This window comes from Gossypium hirsutum, chromosome D01 (genome assembly GCF_007990345.1).
Source record: "Gossypium hirsutum isolate 1008001.06 chromosome D01, Gossypium_hirsutum_v2.1, whole genome shotgun sequence".
In the NCBI taxonomy this organism is placed as follows: domain Eukaryota; kingdom Viridiplantae; phylum Streptophyta; class Magnoliopsida; order Malvales; family Malvaceae; genus Gossypium; species Gossypium hirsutum.
In genome coordinates this window covers 57,373,125-57,391,861 of record NC_053437.1, presented here as the reverse complement: position 1 = coordinate 57,391,861, position 18,737 = coordinate 57,373,125, and the positions used below count along the sequence as shown (strand labels likewise).

Below are 18,737 nucleotides of genomic sequence, written 5' to 3'. Positions count from 1 at the left end.
GACATCATTTAATAATTTTTAATATATTTTATGTTCTTATAAGTTCATTATAAATTTTATAAATCAAAGTTTTACATGAAAATTCATATGTACGCCTCTAATTCTTCGTAATTTCATTTATTTTATTTATATTGCTCATTTATTTGATATTTTCTATATCATTCGTTGTTGTTTTTGTTTTTATATTAGTGTAGTTAAATTTCATGTTATTATATCATTGTTATAATTATTGTTGTATTTGTTACTGTCATTTATACATGCATTTAACCTCATATCACATTATTTTTTTCGATTTCAAACTTTTCAAATTTGAGATAATGCTTGTATTTAGGATTTTCAAGGAAATTGAGCCCTAACGTATTGGGTTCCGATTTCCTTCGTTAAATCTAACAATTGAGCATTTCTCTTTAATAAAAAATAAGATCTCATTATTGGGAATTCAACAGTTGTGTCCTAACTTATTGGATGTGACGCATTGATTTCTCGAAATGAAGATTTTTTTTAAAATAATAAAGGAAATATTCCGAGTTTGGGAATTTAAAGGAACCGTGCCCTAACGCATTGGGTGTGGCATTTTTGCTTCTCTAAATTGAAAAATGTCTTAATACGTAATGTTTTAAGTTTTTTTAAGATTATATTTTAAAATTTTCAACCTTAAGACACTAATTAATCAACTTGGTACCAAATTTTGGGCGTTACGAGGGTGCTAATTCTTCCTCGTACGTAACTGACTCCCGAACCTTGTTTTAAAATTTGTAGACCAAAATCATTTTAGGTGATCCAATCACACCTTAATAAAGGATTGGTGGCGACTCCCAATTTTCATTTTTTAAAAGTCGACAACCTAAAACTTAAAGTTTTTTGTTTTTCAAAAGATGGTTTCGACATGTTTAATGCTGCCAATTTAGCTTGGTCTTATCGGTCATGTAATAGTGTGGCCGATTTAATTTGTACTAAAATGTTTAGTGAAGCTAAGAGGTGGTTTTTCGATATGGATTATTCAAAGGAAATTCATAATGATGTTATTAGTGATATTACTTAATAATATGTTTTGACCCTTGTGGTCGTCTTTTACTCAAAAAAAAATGATGTTATGTTACATGATGTGAAATATATTTTTTGAATTATATATGTATTAATACTTTTAATAATAGTTATATATTATATTATTATTTTATGTATTAATAATATATTAATTTAATATATCAGTTTAAGGTTAGGTCAGGTAATTGATTTCTACAATAATTATATAATATATTAGTATATTATTATTAAAGTTTAATTTTATAGATTTTAATAATTATTAATTTTATTATATTTATTATACATACATAACTATAGTATTGAAGTATTTTATATTAAATTAATGTTTTTAGAAATTTATTTAACTTTATAATTCAACATAAAAATATATTATTAATTACATTTCCTATTAATAAAATTTTAATATAAATATACAACGTTTATGAATAGAACTTCTCATGATCAAGCCATTCGGCCTGGCCCGAAGGCCGGTCAGAAAAAGTGGGAGGATTTTGGCAAAAAAATAATGTCTGTTTTAAGAACGAGCAAGGCATCGGGTAAGACATTTTTGCCCGGGACCGACCCAGCCCGAATTCACAAAGAGGACAAAAAAATTTGTTTTTTTTTTGGTGTTTTAATGTTATTTTCTTGTCGTTTTCTTCATATTTTGCTACCATTTCACTATTTTGTTGTTGTTGTTTAGATATTATATAACACTTGTTTTATTGTTAATTTTGTTATTATTTTAAAGGCATTTGCTTGTTAAGATGCATCTATCCTCGTGTTATTTAAGTATACATATTTTAATTTTTTTAATTTGTTGGGAAATATTTATTTTAATGTTTTTAATATTTTTGACGCATTATACATATTTAAAAATTATATAAAAAATTTAATACAGGCAGATCGAGCTCGTGTTTTACCATTTTCATCCGGGTCGAACTTAAAAAAAGTTTTAAGCCCATTTTCGGGCCAGGTCCTGGCTTAAAATTTTAGTTGGGCATGACCCACACTCGACATGACCCCGCCCATGAACATCTCTACTAATAAATACATTTTCAAAAAAAAATCATTTATTTATATTTGAAGTAATATCATAAAATTATAATTATTAATATCTATTATAATTGTTCTGGTATAAATGTGAACTTTTTGGGGCTTTGGGTGAATTTATCTCAAGCTCGAGTAAGATCGATCTTAGGCTTCGATCTATTATAAGCTTGAATTTTTTTAATCTCATTTTTTTAAACTCAAATTTTTTCGGTTCAAGCTCAAATTCTGTTAGACTCAAGTTGTTACATGTTGGAATCGACACAAACAGACTTTGGGGTTCAGGCCTATTGGTAGGAATGGCTAACAACGTGGAAGTTGGAAGTAGTTGTGAGCGGCCTTACCTTATCCCTTTTTAGGAGGCAGTGAGTGAAGTGAACCGCCATCAGCCAAGCCCACAATACTGGTTCTTCGATTTTTGATTTTTCAATGTAACCGCCTCTCTCAACTTTCTTCATCATTCATCTACCACAGATTCAACCGAGCGTGCATTTCACTCGCCTCTATCTAACCTCTCTCCTCCACGACGTAAATTATTGTCAAATGAGAGCGTGAGTAGCACTTCCATTTTACGTTGCGTGATATTGCTTTCCCCAAGGAAATAATACCTATTAATCGGGTATTCGGAATATCAGATTCGTCGACTCATTTCTACGCTACAAAGCTTTGCGCATGGCGCTTATATCATTATTATAGCTTCTCCGTTTTCAATCCTTGGCCAAACAAAACCCTAAATTTTTCTCTTAATTTCCCCCCAAATTCACTCTTCTTTTCCCTTGTACGTCTCGTTGTCTTGGTTTTACTGTTTCCCGTTCAATATTCTTGTCTTATGTAGTATATATTTGAGCTTTCACTACTTCTATTTGGGTAAAAATCATAGTTTCATATTATAACGTGAATCTACTGCTAAATCGCGTTCTTTCGATTCATTGAACCTATTAATTCTGGATGTTTGTTTATCATATGAGACTTGGTATCTCCAACTGACCCATTATCTCGATCTAGATATTCGCAACTTTTTTTTTTCAAACTGGTGAGGTCTTTCAATTTCGTCCTTTTAAATTATGAATTTTCACGTCATAATTGGCTTGCCCATTGATTGGGCTTGTTCTTTTGCGATGTTCATTTTCAAGGATGATCTAATTCACTTGTAATTGTAACACAGATGTTAATTTTGTCAAGGGTTGTCTTTTCTATTGATGTTTGTTTAGATTGGTCTATGTCAATTATGGCTGGATTTTTGTAATGTTTGTTTTAGGATTATGAACCTTGAATTTTTTGGTATTACTAGGATTTTATTTTAACTTGAATTTTCATGTCATTCGTGGATTGCTTTCTGGAAATTTCATTTTGCTATGGTTTAGACATTATTGTTCATAGGCTAAAAGCTTTAGAAATTTAAGCACTCCGGGTAATCTAGCTGTTTTTATATGTTGGTCTCAGATTATTTCTGCAGTCATAAGATTTTTTTCATTTTGCATTCTTTTTTGAAGGTGTAGTTTGCAAATGGCAAAAGGTGGCAAAGGACGGCGTAGAACAGCAAGCCAGCAAACCCCATTCTTGTTGCATTGTCGTCGCCAAGGCATCTCTGGAGATTTACACCACAGAAAATGTTCCAAAGCTTTGGATAATAGGGATTGGGAAGATGCAACATGTTCTGTTTGCATGGAGTGCCCTCACAATGCTGTTCTTCTTCTCTGTTCATCCCATGACAAGGGCTGTCGTCCGTACATGTGTGGAACTAGCTTCAGATACTCGAACTGCCTTGACCAGTACAAGAAGTTCCACACTAAAGTAGTTCCATTCAATCATGAAGAACCGTTGCATACTTCTATTGATAATTCAGTTCTGGCCGCCGGTTCTAGTTGGCCTGTTGAGAAGTGTGAAGCAACAGAAATATCATGTCCACTTTGCAGGGGTCAGGTAAAAGGATGGACTGTGGTGGAACCTGCAAGGGAATATTTAAATGCCAAAAAGAGAAGTTGCATGCAGGATGACTGCACCTTTGTTGGTACTTTTAAGGAATTAAGGAAACACATGAAAGCAGATCATCCATGTGCTCAGCCACGTGAAGCGGATCCTACCATTGAACAGAAGTGGAGAAGGCTTGAAAGGGAGCGGGAGCAGGAGGATGTGATCAGCACAATAAGGTCAACAATGCCCGGGGCAATGGTTTTTGGTGATTATGTAATAGAAAGAAATCATCACGGTTTTGAGACGGATGAAGAGGGTGGTCTCGACACAGCAGATGCTATAGAAAGGGGTGGAGATTTTGATGTGGGGTTAGATAATAATGTTTTGAATTTCTTTCTTTTTCTGCATGCATTTGGGCCATCAGGGAATGACCTTGGTAGACGAACAAGGCAGCCTACACATGCAGCAGATGAGAATGCTGTTGGTGTTCACCTTACCTCTCCTGTTGGGGGTCATCAAGATGATGACTATTTTAATGATGGCGGGGGCAATGTATCTTTGGTTAGCCGGCTCCGTCGACATGGCAGAGTTCTTTTAGGACGTTCAGGCAGGAGGAGGAGAAGAAGAGAAGACATTGGAGGTCAAATGTAGGATAAAGCTGTACCTATAAAGGAGGGGAAACAGGAAAGGCTACATCCTACATTTCACTATAGTCTTAAGCAAAAATTAGGTGAAGCCGGAAAAAGAGAAATTTAGAATTCAAATTTCCATCAATTTATTTCTCATTCATTTTGAGGGGTTGTATCAGAGGTTGGCTGGGAAGATGAGTAGCCTGTTTTCCTTTGTTGTTGTGTAATCATTTTGATGTACTGGTAATTCCTTTTCTTTATTTCAACTTATGTTAGTCCTCTAACCCTGTATAAATATAGAATTGTAGACTTGGTAATGTGGGGGATGCAGGGAAACAATGCACGTATTGCGAAACCTTAAACTGCTAATGAACCTCATTGTTGTGATTGTTCCATTGTTGCTTCACTCAAATTTTCGCGTTGTCAATAAGTATTGCAGGGATTTAGTGTGGTCTGATTATGAGAATGTAAATAATATATCTTGGCAATATATGAATTCCGAAGTTGCTGTAACGTGTGGCCAGGCAATTTCAATACTAACTGCCCTGGCGTGTCCCTCAGAGAAGGGAGCATTCGGCCTGCTCAATTGACTGAACTAATTTTAGGTTTGTCGGCTTGGTTTAATAAGCATGAGTAATATATTTAAAATAATTAAAATATTAAAATCAATCAGTTTTTTATTAAATTGATCTAAATTTAGGTTGGTCAATTCGATTAGTTAATTAACTTAACCAATTTTAATTTATTAAATTGGATTTATGAGCTTGAATGATATATATAAAAATTATAAATATATTTTAAATAATTAAAATATTAAAATAAATCAAATTTTTTGTTAAGTAACCTGTTACACTCAACGAGCATTAAACAAAATCGTGAATGGCTGAGCTCCGCTTATCTTTAGCAGTTCCCAGTCGAGTAATCTAATGTGAAATTCCTGTTTTACTCTCGTTATCAGTTATCACATGAAAAAAATATTTATTTTTTTTGGTAATTTTAAAAAATAATAATGTAGTAAGCCGAAATCAAATATCTGTACAACTTCTAAGCTACCTTTGAGTGGTCTGTTTGGAATTACTACAAATCTTTCTTTTTCATAATGCCCGTTGGGACACCATAACAAACTGGCGACGCCCCATTCAAGAAAGGGAGGGTGCAACTTTCTCGAGCCCTACCAACAAATGATCCTACTGTCGGTCTGTGCTCACATGCATTCGTCGACGAACCACTGTTTGCAGTTTCAGTTAAATTGCTGCTTGCCGATTTCTTTCTGGAATTGCCTTTACGGCCTTTAATTTTCATGGCCTCAAATTCTTTCACCAGTTGGTTGCATTGAGAACAATCTACTAGATCCATTCTTTCTCTCAACCATGCATTAAGCACGGCCTTCCCGAAACGGTCAATGTCCTTGTCTGTCACTTCCCACAAGTTGGCAATAGTAACTGGAGAACCAGCTTGTATATAGGATAGTGAAACACCTCGCGGCACATAGCATCCATTAAGCCTCAGTGAGCCACTGCTGCAACCCATTAGCACGGTGGCAGCACACTTCTCCAGTCCCTGAATCTCATCTTTGGAAAGATACTGCTCCCCTATACCAACCAAAAGCCCAGAAATGCATATCCAAAATTAATGCAAAGGAACAAAAAGAATAGCACGACATGAGTAACATACAGTAGATGGCAAGTAGTAACAAGCATACCACTTCCATGGCCAAAATATAAGTAAAGGTCATGGCTTTTCAAGGCTGTAGCCAGTTCTTCAGCTGTTGGCACAGTTCCAGCCTTTCCCTATATTATATCGTTCATTAAGAAAGAAATTATTTACCGAACATCGGTGTAAAGCAAAATGGAATAAAGATAGCTGATTCAAGTTAACAGAGCAAAAAGTGGCATTTTCTATCATTGTATGATAAATGCTTTGCCCTTCGACAAATCCAACAAATAATAAGAGGATAAATCACCTCAAAATTTTGATCCCTAAACCAGTTCTCAAATTCAGCTTGTGTGCTACTAAGGTCTCCACTGGGATTTAACAAATAAAAGGCATCCAAGGGATCTATCAGAGGAAAAGCGGCAGCATTTGTACAAGCTAGCTCATGATATCGCTGACTTCTCTCAAGTATGATAGAGATACTGCCTACAGAAGGCATTCGATAAACCTCCTGCTGTCTTAGTATCGGTATACTTTCCCATGGAAGCATCTGTACACAGTCCTTGTATTGTCAGTTGCTACAATAAATAAAGTAAATAAAAAGGGAAAAGGATGGACTTTCGAATGGGAAAAGTTGAAAAAACAAAAAGAATAAACAAACCAAGAAGATGTTGGCAAAAGCAAATATGAGGTGAAAAAATGCTATTAGATGACAACCATCTTCTTGGAGCAAGATAAACTCATGCAATATTGATATGCCCCGAAATGAAAATATATATAATAAACCATAACAATTTCACCAACCTGGACTTCCAAGTCCAACACCAAAATTATCGGTTCCCTACAGATGGCATCCTCCATATGAAGCTCATTCACTGCTTCACGTATTAGTTGAGAGGCCAATGCAGACACATCATCAATGCCATTAGTCTGAGAATTTTCTTGTTCATGATGTTCAAGCTTGCCAGTGTAGCATCCTTTTCTTAAACACCGCTGTGAAAGGCATGCTTCTTTAATGTCAAACTTTGCAGCTCCAAGAAAGAGTTTAAGGTAACTCTCATTTATGTCCATTTTGCATTTAGATTTCAGATCCTGCACCAGCTTCTTATGCACTGTGTTCAAGCTTCTGCAGTCCAAGCAGTCCCCAAGAAGCACATGCCTCCATGGACCCAACCATGAATCTTCTAAATTACTGGAACGCAGGCCAGGCATATATATATATATATTTCATACATCAGTAGTCAATTTCAACATGAAATGCTGCAAATTACATACAAACTTTGGGTAGTTTACTAAAATGTAGCCAAAAGGAGACAAGTTGAAGAACTTGTGAATGAAGTTTTGTGAACACCAGTTGGCCACTGGTGATCCAATCCCAAATCACAATAATTGTGTCAAAAATGGATGGACACATATTTGATGAAAAGAGAATACCTACCTCAACAGTTTACCAAGTTGGTGATCAACCTTCTTTCTAACCATCCACCACAAAGACCTCGTACTTTTTGTATCTTCTAAAGGACAGCCGGAAGATGTCATGAAGTTCTCTTCCAATATCATTTTAAATGCCGGAGCAACATTATCAACCACAGTGGAACCCCATGGACAATGCCACTTTTTACCTGAATTCATCAGCTGGCGCAATTCCTGACAAGCCCTTGCATTATCATCATTAGGAGCAGCATCATCTGAAACTTCTGTAATTTTTTTCCAGACATTTTTAGCATCTAGTGCATTAATATAATGTTAATTTTTAATTATTCATATTCCTATCAAAGAAAATACCTTCTAAAACTGAATCCAGAGGCAAAAGCAAAACAACAGGTTGATTCTTAGAATTCAACCGTGACAATAGCAACCATGCATGAATGGAAGATGGATAAAGTAGCAATTCTTGCAATAAATTGGTATAATCATGACCGAGCAAACTTATACATATGATGGCAGTGCCAGGAAGGCCCACATAAAAGTTCATCACAAATTGTTCAAGATCATTCACTGAACCGGGGGCAAGCCTGCAGCAAAACAAGAAGAAAGGATAACATTTCTTTTTCATATGTATGTGCACATCAGGGGTTGATGGGGTAAACAGAAACTATAGAAGCTAGTAAATCTCATGAATTTTCAGTTGTAACAGCATAAACCTTAACAGTGTGGATGTCTCTGTATGTGCGCAAGATGAAACAACCCCATTCAAGTCCTGAAAATGAAAATCCAACGACTCAATCAAAAAAGTGAAATAGCAGGTGTTTTAAAATTTTTGATCTACAGAATGAGATAAAAGCTGCCAGCCTCAATAATCAAGAAATAGTAAATAGCACAAATACATAAAAGTAGACGATAGAAAAGGCAAAACAGAAAAAGTTGGTAAGACCCCACAAATTAGCACCTAGTCCTGACGAAACAGGATTCACCAGGGTATAAATAATATTGCCAATATCATAATTAAAGATGGACCACCAAAATTCAGAATGACTCTTTTGTGCCAGACTTTTCCTGATAACAATAAGGAGCATGATGCGATTCATCTATAATATGTAAGTCAAATGCCTTAACATTTTAAGACAATTTTTGGAACTATTAAGATTTATTGGCAAATAACTTGTCTTGCTACTTTATCATATTGGAAATGCCAAGGAAAGACAAGATGAAGTGTGCAACCTACCCCAGAATCTACAAAGCGTTGAGCATTCGATCTCCCAGAAGTACTAGGGAAGAACTGGTTATTAAGATGAGTCCCAAGTGAAGCTTGATGAAAATATGAAGCCCAATGACTTTCAGAGAGTGCTTTGCAAGATGGCAAAGCAAAGTGCTCACTAGTTGCAGAAAGCAGATATATTGCAGAAAGCAGTCTGGAAACCTGAGTATTAATAAAACAAAATTTAGCTGCCAAGACATTAGAGAAAAAGCAATAGAAAAGACAGAAGGTTAAAACAGTTAAGAGAACAAATTTGTTGGGAGCAACTTGCAAAGACAATAATTGGAAATTATTTGGGAACTCCCAGACAAACTAGTATCTAAGACAAATTTCACACGGAAATTAAAAATAGCACTAGCAATCAAATTTAGCTTAACTTTATGCTCATTTTTTCCTTCATTACAGCCATGTAGGTGCAGTAGATGTTATCCGTATATCAACAGTTCTGGAGAGAAACTTCATTATTGACCTTTAGTGAACTTAACTTAGATTACATTGGATTTGGATGAATAAGACATTTAGAAGCAGCAACAAGTCTCAAGAACTAGTTTAAGGCAGCAGTAATTTGGTCTGATGTTATTATAGATCACAAAATTAGGAAAAGTAAATTAATTAGGGGGCAAAAAGAACAAATCAAATTTCTAAGTGTTGCACTAGTCCTAAATTAACTGTCAGAAAATAGTGAATATGATATACTCAACTGTACCATACTTGTTAAAATAAACTAAACACAGAAAAATGTTCAGTCTCAAACGGAAGACCAGTTTCTTAGTGTCACTGGATCTGATATACCACAATCAGATTCTTACATCAAGCCACAGTTGAGCAGTTACAATAAAATTTACCTAAGACTATATTAAGCTTATGCAAGCATAAGATAGATCAGAATGATAAAAAAATTCAACCTTTTGAAAAAGTACAGGAACCTCACGGCTGAGTACAAAGGCTAGCTTCAACCAGTGTACTGTTTTTGATAACTGAACTTTGGAAAGATCACAGCAATCGATCCTGTTCAGAATATAAACCAAGAAAAGAGGAGAATAAACAAGTACTTGATACAAAAGATATAATTCATAAAGCTGATATTAGAAATTTATTATCGTACCAGAGTCCTCACTTATTTAGATACACGTGAATCAGAAAACATATATAAATATACATAGTGAAGCGTGTAAATAAGTATCCTACAACCTAACAGAGGATATTAAGTAACATATCACAAGGGTGAAGAGAATTGATGCAGCAGATTACAATTACGTTAAATCGGGACCTAGCCTAGAAGAACAAATAATCAGCGATATTCAAATAATAATGTAATCCTCCTTTGGTAAAATTGTCATTCTTTCTAAGCCTACATAAGAATACAACAAAATTTCTGCTAGTCCAGAAGAATTAAGTAGGTGAAATTACAAGAGTGTTTTTTAGAAAAGAAAAGCTACAAAAGCAAAAGGTTAGCAAAAAAAAAATTCAAACTTCATCCTCAAGAATAACTGAAGTACTTTCTTAATACAAAAGACAAAATGATTTCAGGAAAAAGCGATTAGAAAATAAAGCATGTAAACTTCTTTGAGCACAACCACTACTCGAACATGTACACAAGTGACAGACATCACAAGAACACATACCTGGCAACTTTAGAATGGAAACCCTTCAGAGTCATCCAGCCTATTCTGTATAGGGTAGCTGCACGTTCAATAGCGAAAGTATCTCCCACGGTTTCCCTCCCAATCAAATCAAGCAAGAAAGTTCTGTGAGCAGAGGAACAAGTCTGCGTATATGCATTTCTGCTGACTAGGACAGATATGCTTTGCCAAACAACTTCGTGTATCTCATGAGTTTGATCACCATACCCCAAGCATTTTCCTAAAAATATGAAAAAAGAAGTTACAAGAAATTATCAAGTAATTCCGCATTCATACATTAACCTACAATAACTGAAATGAACACCATGTATAATGAAGAGTGCATTTAATTGACAAGAAAGAAAAACAATTTCCTCAAGCCTAAGCTTTACGTTCTCAATATTACTACTCTCTTGATAAATCACCCCCATATATGATTCTCCTCTTTTCCTCACTTAAACAAGGCCCAGGAAAACAGCTACAAGACTGAAAATTTGTAAATAGCAGCTTACAGTAAAGAACAAAAAGGCCACTATACAGTCTATCCTATAAAAACAAAGTCTTGAGACAGATGACTGGAGTATGATCCTACATGCAGCGCTTTTTCCAATAAAGAGTGTAGAATGTTCGTTAAACCTCACTTGACTTGCAAAGGAGAAAAACATTTTTCTTTTTTCACTTTCAATTAGACAACAATTAATATCACATATTTTGTCTTTAGTTATATTGGCTCAAATTGAAAGACAACTAAAGCCAGCTTACTAGCCTTTATATGTTGCTGGGCATATGTGTTGGCTTGTACAATCAAATAATATCAAGGCAAAAGAACCATACCTGTACCAGTAAGTATCCTCACCAAGAGTTTCCTGTGGGCATACTCCCATTTCATATTTATAAAGTAGATCAGTAACCCAGATTTCATAATCTCAGCGGGAAGGCAATGCCAACACTTTGTTTGGTTACAAAAGCATGCAATTTCACTCGTCAATTCCTCCATACAGCTTCCTTTACCCAAGAGCGAGGAGTCCTTTTCCCAACAGGTGTCAGAGAGTTTGGATGCAACATTACCATTTGAATGTTTCAAAATCTCAATTTGTGCTTCACCAGTACAGGTTGTGCTTTGGTTTTGAGATGATCGAAATCTAGAGCGAGTTACCCTTGAACTTCTTCGTTCGGGTATCACATGTTGCTCCTTCATCACAGATTTGGATACATTCTTCGTTTTCCTACCCTTTCTAGCACCTATTGCCTCTGGCTGAGTAGCAGCATTGCCAGCAACATCTTCACCATTTATTATAGTATTTCTGACTGCCAGATCCACATTACTTTCTGCATCGCAAATGATATTTTTCCACTCGGAACAATTTAATTTCTCAAGGGCTGATTTATACAGAACTTCAGCACGAGATAATTTCCCTTTTGAATCATTTATGATAGAAATATCAAAAAGATTACGGAACAAATCACCAAGTTGTTGGTCAAGATTAGCTTCCAGCATCAATCGGCATCTTATGCAGGAACAATGGCTGCTGCTGTCCACCAGAATTCTTTTGGCACTTTGCAGTTCCTGCTCTGCAAAATTCCAGAGTCGTTTCTTTCGATATAATTTCCCTAATGTCAGCAGAAGGTACACTTTCAGCAAACCACCAATGCAGTTGTAAGAAAGAACAAGTATCGACAAGACACAAAAAAAGATGGGCTAATGACTTTCATACCCAAGATAGAAGAAAAAGTAGCTTCAAATAGTGGTAAGTTCTGTGAACAGGAGATACTTTTTCCCCATAATAGGAAAGATTCAGCCTCAACCCCATTTCCAATCATTTCATTAATACATCCAACCTGGAAATTGTATGTCGATAAAAAAAATAAAAAAATACCTATAAAGTGGAAAACATTAGGGAGAAATAAATCAGACATTGTAAGAGAGAAACTTCTAACCTGAAGAATGCTTTCAAGATAACATTGAAGTACATTCCACGGACTAAGATAACAGCCACATAGGTTTGATGAACTACTGTCAAAAGACCAAAGTTCACTAGCAACTATTCTGTGTACTTGAAGATTCTTAGGACCATTTATAGCTGTCTGGGCAATTTCACCAATGTCACCAGATTCGTTGTATTTCTCAACCAGCGCCTCAATTGAGAATGTAAATTTTCTTTTGAAAAGTTGACTCCGCAATCGAAAAGCTTCTTTTGCATATGAAAGACCCTAGCAGAAAAATTGCAATTAGAAAAGAAAATCATAATAAGAAATAACAGGAGAAAAACATAATAAGTAACAATATGATTAAGATTTTCATGGAAAAGAGAGTCCTAGTCATATTGGATTCATTAAAATGTTGCAGAACAAGGAAAATTGAAGGAGTAAAATAAAAGATGCCAGATCATCCAAAAATTTGAAATCAACCTCAAATAATCGTCCACGGCAAATCTGTCTTTCACACAAATCATAGTAGAGATACCCCGCAAGGAAGAGAGAATGACTACGCACAGGATCCTATGAGAGCAACAGAGAGATCACTGACCAATTCAGTCAACGGCATAAAATGTTCAATACAAAAAACTGTAGCATTTACTAGAAAGCTGACATGACTTACACTCGCAATGAGTTCAGAAGCAACTAGATTTACATTGTTAGCTGAGACAGCTGATTGTATATCGCTTTCAGGATTTTTTAAGCCATGATTGAAATTGTTAAAGAAACATGTGAGGTTCTGTTGGAACCCAAGAAGCCCTGGTTGGGATCCACTTAGACTATGCATCCAGAAGTCAACAGATTTGGAACTTCCACCGCAATGCTCTGATAAGTTTGTGATGAATGACTCATTTACTGGAGAAACACAGAGTGCATGGCTAAGCCGCCTACACTCCCAAAGGTTGGCCACACATATCCCAAGTTCTACATTGTTTAGTTTGTATATTCTAATTATCAGTTTATATATGCTACTGTGTAATTTCGTGTAACCCTGGAGACAAAAAGGTGAAGAAGCAACAAGTAAAACAGTTAAAAGATGTTCAGAACTCTAGACAAATAGATTTTCATGACCAAAAGATAATGACGATCATATCAATAAGCACACCTTCACTGATAGCAAATCAAGTACATTATATAGAAGTTGCAGTGTATTTCCGGACACCATTTTGAACTCGTCATCCACAAAACAACTATCAGGAATGAATATGCTCAACCAAAGATCCAAGGCAGCATAGATATCTTGATAAAGTTGCTGTTTATGATGAAAAGAAAGTATGAGCAATCAGTAATATAGAAATTTATCACTAATCTTGATCAAAACGCATTAGTCAAGCCTACAGAATCACTAAGCACTAATTAGTCAAATCAACAGACTTTTTATGCAAAAATACCTCTGAGTTTGGTTCAGCTTCCTGAGTACATAGTGCAAGTAAACAATAAGCAGCAGCTAATTGATGGCAGGCTGGAGTTCCAGCAATACTTGTTTCACTGTAGAAGTTTTTCTATTTAAATAATATTTCAGGTTAGTCATGGATTCAACGCGAAAAAGAAGCAATAGTATCACAATTAATATCAACAGGGCAGAAAAATAAAGAAGTGATCTCGTGCAGTACCATAATAGATATAGCTTCAGACAAGCACCAAATACAGTCCTTCAAAGCTTCAATCCCATTGGCCCTTATTGTTCTCCCCTTTCTAATTAACATCCTTGCTTTCAGTAAAGGACTATCTTCTATGGCATAAGCATCTTGCAGAAGTAAATTGATAACTTTAATTTGCATTCTCTGACAAAAATCTGGGTACCCATGAGTCATTTCTTGATACGCAAGAAGCTCCTGAAATTGGAAAAATCATCCATTAGTCATAAGCATGCAGAACCAAAAAGTATCTAGAAGGGCCATTTTCAATAACTAACAATATGAACCTGCTCTAAAATTTTGCAAATGGCCATCTTTGACACTTCCGCAGAAGACAACAGCATACAACATAAAGTTGGAGCACTATCCTCTAAATCCTTGTTTTTATGAAGTTTGCACTGTATCTGAAATCAAAAGAACAATTGGCCATCATAACAAAAACATACAGAAAAACAGACAAGAGTTGACAATACCTTAACCCATTGCTTTATCAAAGGCATAGGACCTGACAACTGTCTAAACAAATTTTCAAGCGCGGACCAGTTTTCAAGACTCTCCACAATAATTTTTTCCACCTTAAGATTTCCACATGCATGGAGAACTTCCAAAAGAAATGCACTTCTAGTACATGCATCAGTTACCAAATCTCTGACAACATCTTCTGACAGATGATCACCAGAACTTTTCCTATGAATAAACATCTCACGGAGAAGTTGAATATTAGTCCATGATGCTCTATGAGAAAGTTTTAAAGCCTTCAAAGCCTGCAAAGGTTAGATTGATAACTTATATGAATGAGGAACTTAAATGCAAAGGAATTGAATTGAACAAGAATGCTTGCAACAAGAACATGCAGATCCATACATGTCATGGATATGCATAAAATAGCTTCAATCATACAGAAATGATAAAGATTCCTTTAGAAAGTAAAACTAATAAAAGTTGCCAACCATGCAAAAGAGCATTTAAATATTAATACCATAACCTTAACATACACAAGTTTCAAGGAATTAAGTACCTCTTTAATTTGCTTGCTTCTGTACATGAGAACACCAATATTATACAGAGAGACATAGACATATTTTAGCCCTTGAGATTGAATCCTACCACTGCCAATTATTTGCTTAATGTAGCACACACTCTTCTGAAATATAAAAGGGAAAGCCAGTCAGCAAGAGTGCAAGTTCAATAAACATCACCTCATCCAAAATTAGTCAATAAATAAACAACCAAGTAGCAAAAGTAAAATTTCATTTTCCATGTGAATACCAATAAGATCAACTGACCGGAATTTTACACTTTGTACAGGTGGAAAGAATGAACCCTGCCACAATTATACTAGGTACTAACACTTCTTCACCATCATCAAATCCTTCTCTCTTTGTTTCAGATGCACAGCTGCAAGGGCAAGAGAAAATTCGGACAACCATCATATTCATAACTGATTTATGTGCATAACAATTCCCCAATATGTAGCAAAATACATTATAAGTAATTTTATTAGCATTAGTATAAATTCAGCATCATCCATAGTTAGCAATGTATCAAACTCAAAATATTAAGCAAACACAATTATAACTGTTGACATGCATCCTTCTAATAATGACCAAAAATGTACTTAATTCCTTAACTTTTGCATAATTACAATAATACCAATATACAAATTAGCAGTAAGAATGTCATATTCAGAAGGGAAAAAGATCATGTCATTTTGGTCACTTGGATAAACAAAAAATTAAACACCCTTGACTACAATGCCAAATTGTCATCCTAATCACATTTGGTTACAACAAAGCAAATCAATCCATCAAAGAAAGAAATAAGCTTACCTCACAAGAGAAAAGAAACTATCACAGAACTGATAAAAAGCGTCCTGGATAATGCAGAGGCTGCTAGAATCAGATGAGGCTTCAGTTTCAGCAAGTATGCGTTTTTTCTCTGAATTTACTAGTTCAGCAAGTGGCTGACACAAGAACTTCAGTGTATTATAGTACATCACTAGACAAGCCTTTTTGTCTTTGCAAGGCAGAGAATTTTTGCATTCAACATCAGATGCAATGCTAGGGTCACTTTTACCAATGTTACAGCAATTTCCAAGCAAACCAAGTAAACCAGACAAATTGTGCAGCTTATCCCTTTCAAGAAACAAAACATCAATAGCTGAATCATCTTCTACACCTTTGGAAGTAGTACAATCATTATATTTCAGCTTAACATTGCGCACAGAGAAATCTAGCCCGGTTGCATAAAGCCTCAGTATTAGATCAACAGGGATTGTAGCCTGTGAAATTCTACCAAATTTAAGATTATAACTCAGGGCATCTTATCCAAATAAATGAAATACATACAGATCCAAGCCACAAAAGAGCAATTAGTCTAGCAACATACCTGATGAAAATCACCTGCCATGCCATTTAAACGTTTTGCAAGAGTACTACAGAAAGTTGTGCCAGCATCTCTACATTTATAGGCACAATAATCAACAAGTTCAACAAACTCCATTGCATTATTATATATATCAACCTGCCAAAAGAATCTTTAATCAATAAATCACAGTGTAAGAGATAAACTTTAGTTATGAAGCCCTAAGCCGATTAAAAATGTCCATTCATAAAAAATTAAAAAATTAAAAGCGAGCAAGTAAAGCAAAATTATGCACAAAACAACTAGAAACAAATTAGGAAGAATGTTTGGTAAGATCTCAATGTGTTGACATAAGCAAATAAAAAGAATGATGGTGTGTAAAAAAAACAGAATGACGCCATCATTACTACAGACAACCATCAAACAGCACCATAAGTCTTCAAATAATGGATTTCAAAGCTGACACATTAATCCAGCTTAAAAAGTGCTGCAACTGCTTAATTGTGAAAGGTTCAAATGGGTACAGAAGGAAAATAGGTGTGAGCATTCCTAACGAGAAACACTAATTACAAAATTACTACTATGTGCCACTACTATCTGTATCGGTGTTGGGAATTGTTGGCTGCATCATGAATTTAGAGTTGAAAGTTGTACGCATACAAAAGTCTTGAAATTAATTAAGATAAATGACATATTGAACCCTATTCCTCAACCATTCTAAAACGTTATATAGTTACTCTTACCTTGCATTCACGGGAAATGGAGACTAACAAAAACGTTACTAAGTCAATTTGAACTGAGCTATCAGTTCTCTCTAGCAAGAACAATGAGGAACATATTCTGCGGGCAAACTGCAAATGTAAGAATTAGTAAGAAAACTAAAAACATAAACATATATGTTGAGCCAAATATTAATAACCATACCTTGAAAACTTGATCCTTCATCATTGACCTTGCATACTCGGCCAAACATTCATTGCAGAACCCTCGAATCAACTCCTCGCCAAAATGATTAATCTCCTCAATCAAAAACCGGCAGCATCTACCCAGAAAAGTAACAAGCACATTGTGCGACTTCTCAACAACATCGGCTTCTAATGCCCTGAAAAGGCTCTCAAAAATTAGATAAGCAAATGGTTCGTGTTAATATTTATGTAAATCAAGAAATTGAGTACCTGCACCAAGGCCTCACTTGCTCCAACAAAGCAAGAACTCTTTCATATTTCCCGGAATCTTTACAGTGTCCCATGGCCACGCTTTTCACTACAGACGCCACCGCCTCGACCACAATAGATCCAAACTTCGAATCGCCACCAGCAATATCAATACCCGGAACAAATTTACCTTTAGACTTGACTTCCCCTCTAAGCCTCTCCAAAACCCTAAGTGCTTCGCTTTCTGCCTCATCGTACCGGCCCCACGATTGCAAACAGTATACGAGCTTCAATCTCTGGATCTGAACCAAGTGCGCACCGCCGGCTAACTGCGAGGAGACGAACTCGAGACAAGTTATGCAAAGTCGGTAAGTCTCGAAGAAATAACTAAGAGAGGCATGTTGTTGTTGATTAGGGTTCTGTATGTAGATACGCTTGTATATTATTGGGAAGGATTTGGAAAGAAAGGACAAGAACTGTTTGGCGAGGGAGCGGACGGCGGCTTGGTCAGGTTTCTTCTTCTTGGAGTTTGCGAGAGTGGAGATGGGGTGGAGGTAGTCGGAGACCAGTGAGTGGATGCCTTTCGAGTCATCGGACGTTTGGAGATCGGAGAGGAGGGAGGATTCGGTGGTAGTAGCCATTGAGAGTGAAAATGAAAAGGAAGGTGCGGGAGAAGGAAGGAGAGAGGAGTAAATTTTGAAGGGAATGAGAGCGCATAAGGAAAAAGCCCGCCTAAAGGGATGTTCAAAGATCTGTCCCACCGGAAACAAAAAATAATCGATAACCTGAAATTTCGAATTATGTAAAAACTATTTGATGATATAATTAACAACTATTTAAGAATAAATTTATGCATATAAATTCAACACCCTAAAGTTTAATTTTTTATGTTGTTTGGCTTTAGTGCTTGATCAAATTAAATGAAAATTTTTTAGTTAGTCAAGGAGTCATCGTGAAATTAAACTTATAATTTTTTTAATATTAAATTTTGTTTATTTTTTAATGAATTTCTTTAA

General features: G+C 35.5%; 2 protein-coding genes across 8 annotated transcripts; one reads left to right on the top strand and one right to left on the bottom strand.

Annotated features, from left to right (window-relative positions):
• Positions 1-2,485: 2,485 nt before the first annotated feature.
• Positions 2,486-5,011, top strand: LOC107922314 (uncharacterized). 5 transcript variants are annotated; one of them, XM_041087487.1, is made up of 2 exons: positions 2,486-2,504; positions 3,567-5,011. In XM_041087487.1, coding segments are annotated over exons 1-2 (1,074 nt in total). In that variant the 5' UTR covers positions 2,486-2,502; the 3' UTR covers positions 4,639-5,011. The 5 variants fall into 5 exon arrangements, with proteins under 5 accessions (XP_040943421.1, XP_016707785.2, XP_016707789.2 ...); XM_016852296.2 differs by lacking the exon at positions 2,486-2,504 and adding an exon at positions 2,511-2,624; XM_016852300.2 differs by lacking the exon at positions 2,486-2,504 and adding an exon at positions 2,634-2,940.
• Positions 5,012-5,582: 571 nt separating this feature from the next.
• Positions 5,583-18,484, bottom strand: LOC107921536 (separase). Of its 3 annotated transcripts, XM_016851377.2 has the most exons (27): positions 17,743-18,484; positions 17,492-17,669; positions 17,311-17,418; positions 16,592-16,726; positions 16,033-16,484; positions 15,490-15,601; positions 15,222-15,347; positions 14,677-14,967; positions 14,491-14,607; positions 14,180-14,401; positions 13,958-14,068; positions 13,672-13,818; positions 13,189-13,557; positions 12,999-13,088; positions 12,528-12,800; positions 12,305-12,428; positions 11,424-12,200; positions 10,593-10,830; positions 9,873-9,975; positions 8,935-9,129; positions 8,414-8,469; positions 8,055-8,284; positions 7,708-7,966; positions 7,074-7,461; positions 6,580-6,819; positions 6,319-6,406; positions 5,583-6,208 (listed from the first exon to the last, which is right to left on the bottom strand). In XM_016851377.2, the coding sequence occupies exons 1-27, from the start codon at positions 18,360-18,362 to the stop codon at positions 5,694-5,696; spliced, it is 6,564 nt and encodes a 2,187-aa protein (XP_016706866.2). In that variant the 5' UTR covers positions 18,363-18,484; the 3' UTR covers positions 5,583-5,693. The 3 variants fall into 3 exon arrangements, with proteins under 3 accessions (XP_016706866.2, XP_040943419.1, XP_040943420.1); XM_041087485.1 differs by lacking the exon at positions 13,189-13,557; XM_041087486.1 differs by lacking the exons at positions 17,492-17,669; positions 17,743-18,484 and having other exon boundaries at positions 16,033-16,494.
• Between the last annotated feature and the right edge of the window lie 253 nt (positions 18,485-18,737).

What these genes read in the sequence shown, in the direction of transcription:
- LOC107921536 (XM_016851377.2), bottom strand. Translation starts at nt 18,362, where the DNA reads ATGGCTACTACCACCGAATCCTCCCTCCTCTCCGATCTCCAAACGTCC. An exon ending in TTTGCAAAATTTTAGAGCAG is followed by an intron (nt 14,402 to 14,490) that starts GTTCATATTGTT and finishes TTCCAATTTCAG; the next exon opens with GAGCTTCTTGCGTATCAAGA. An exon ending in TTCCTGTACTTTTTCAAAAG is followed by an intron (nt 9,130 to 9,872) that starts GTTGAATTTTTT and finishes ATTAATACTCAG; the next exon opens with GTTTCCAGACTGCTTTCTGC.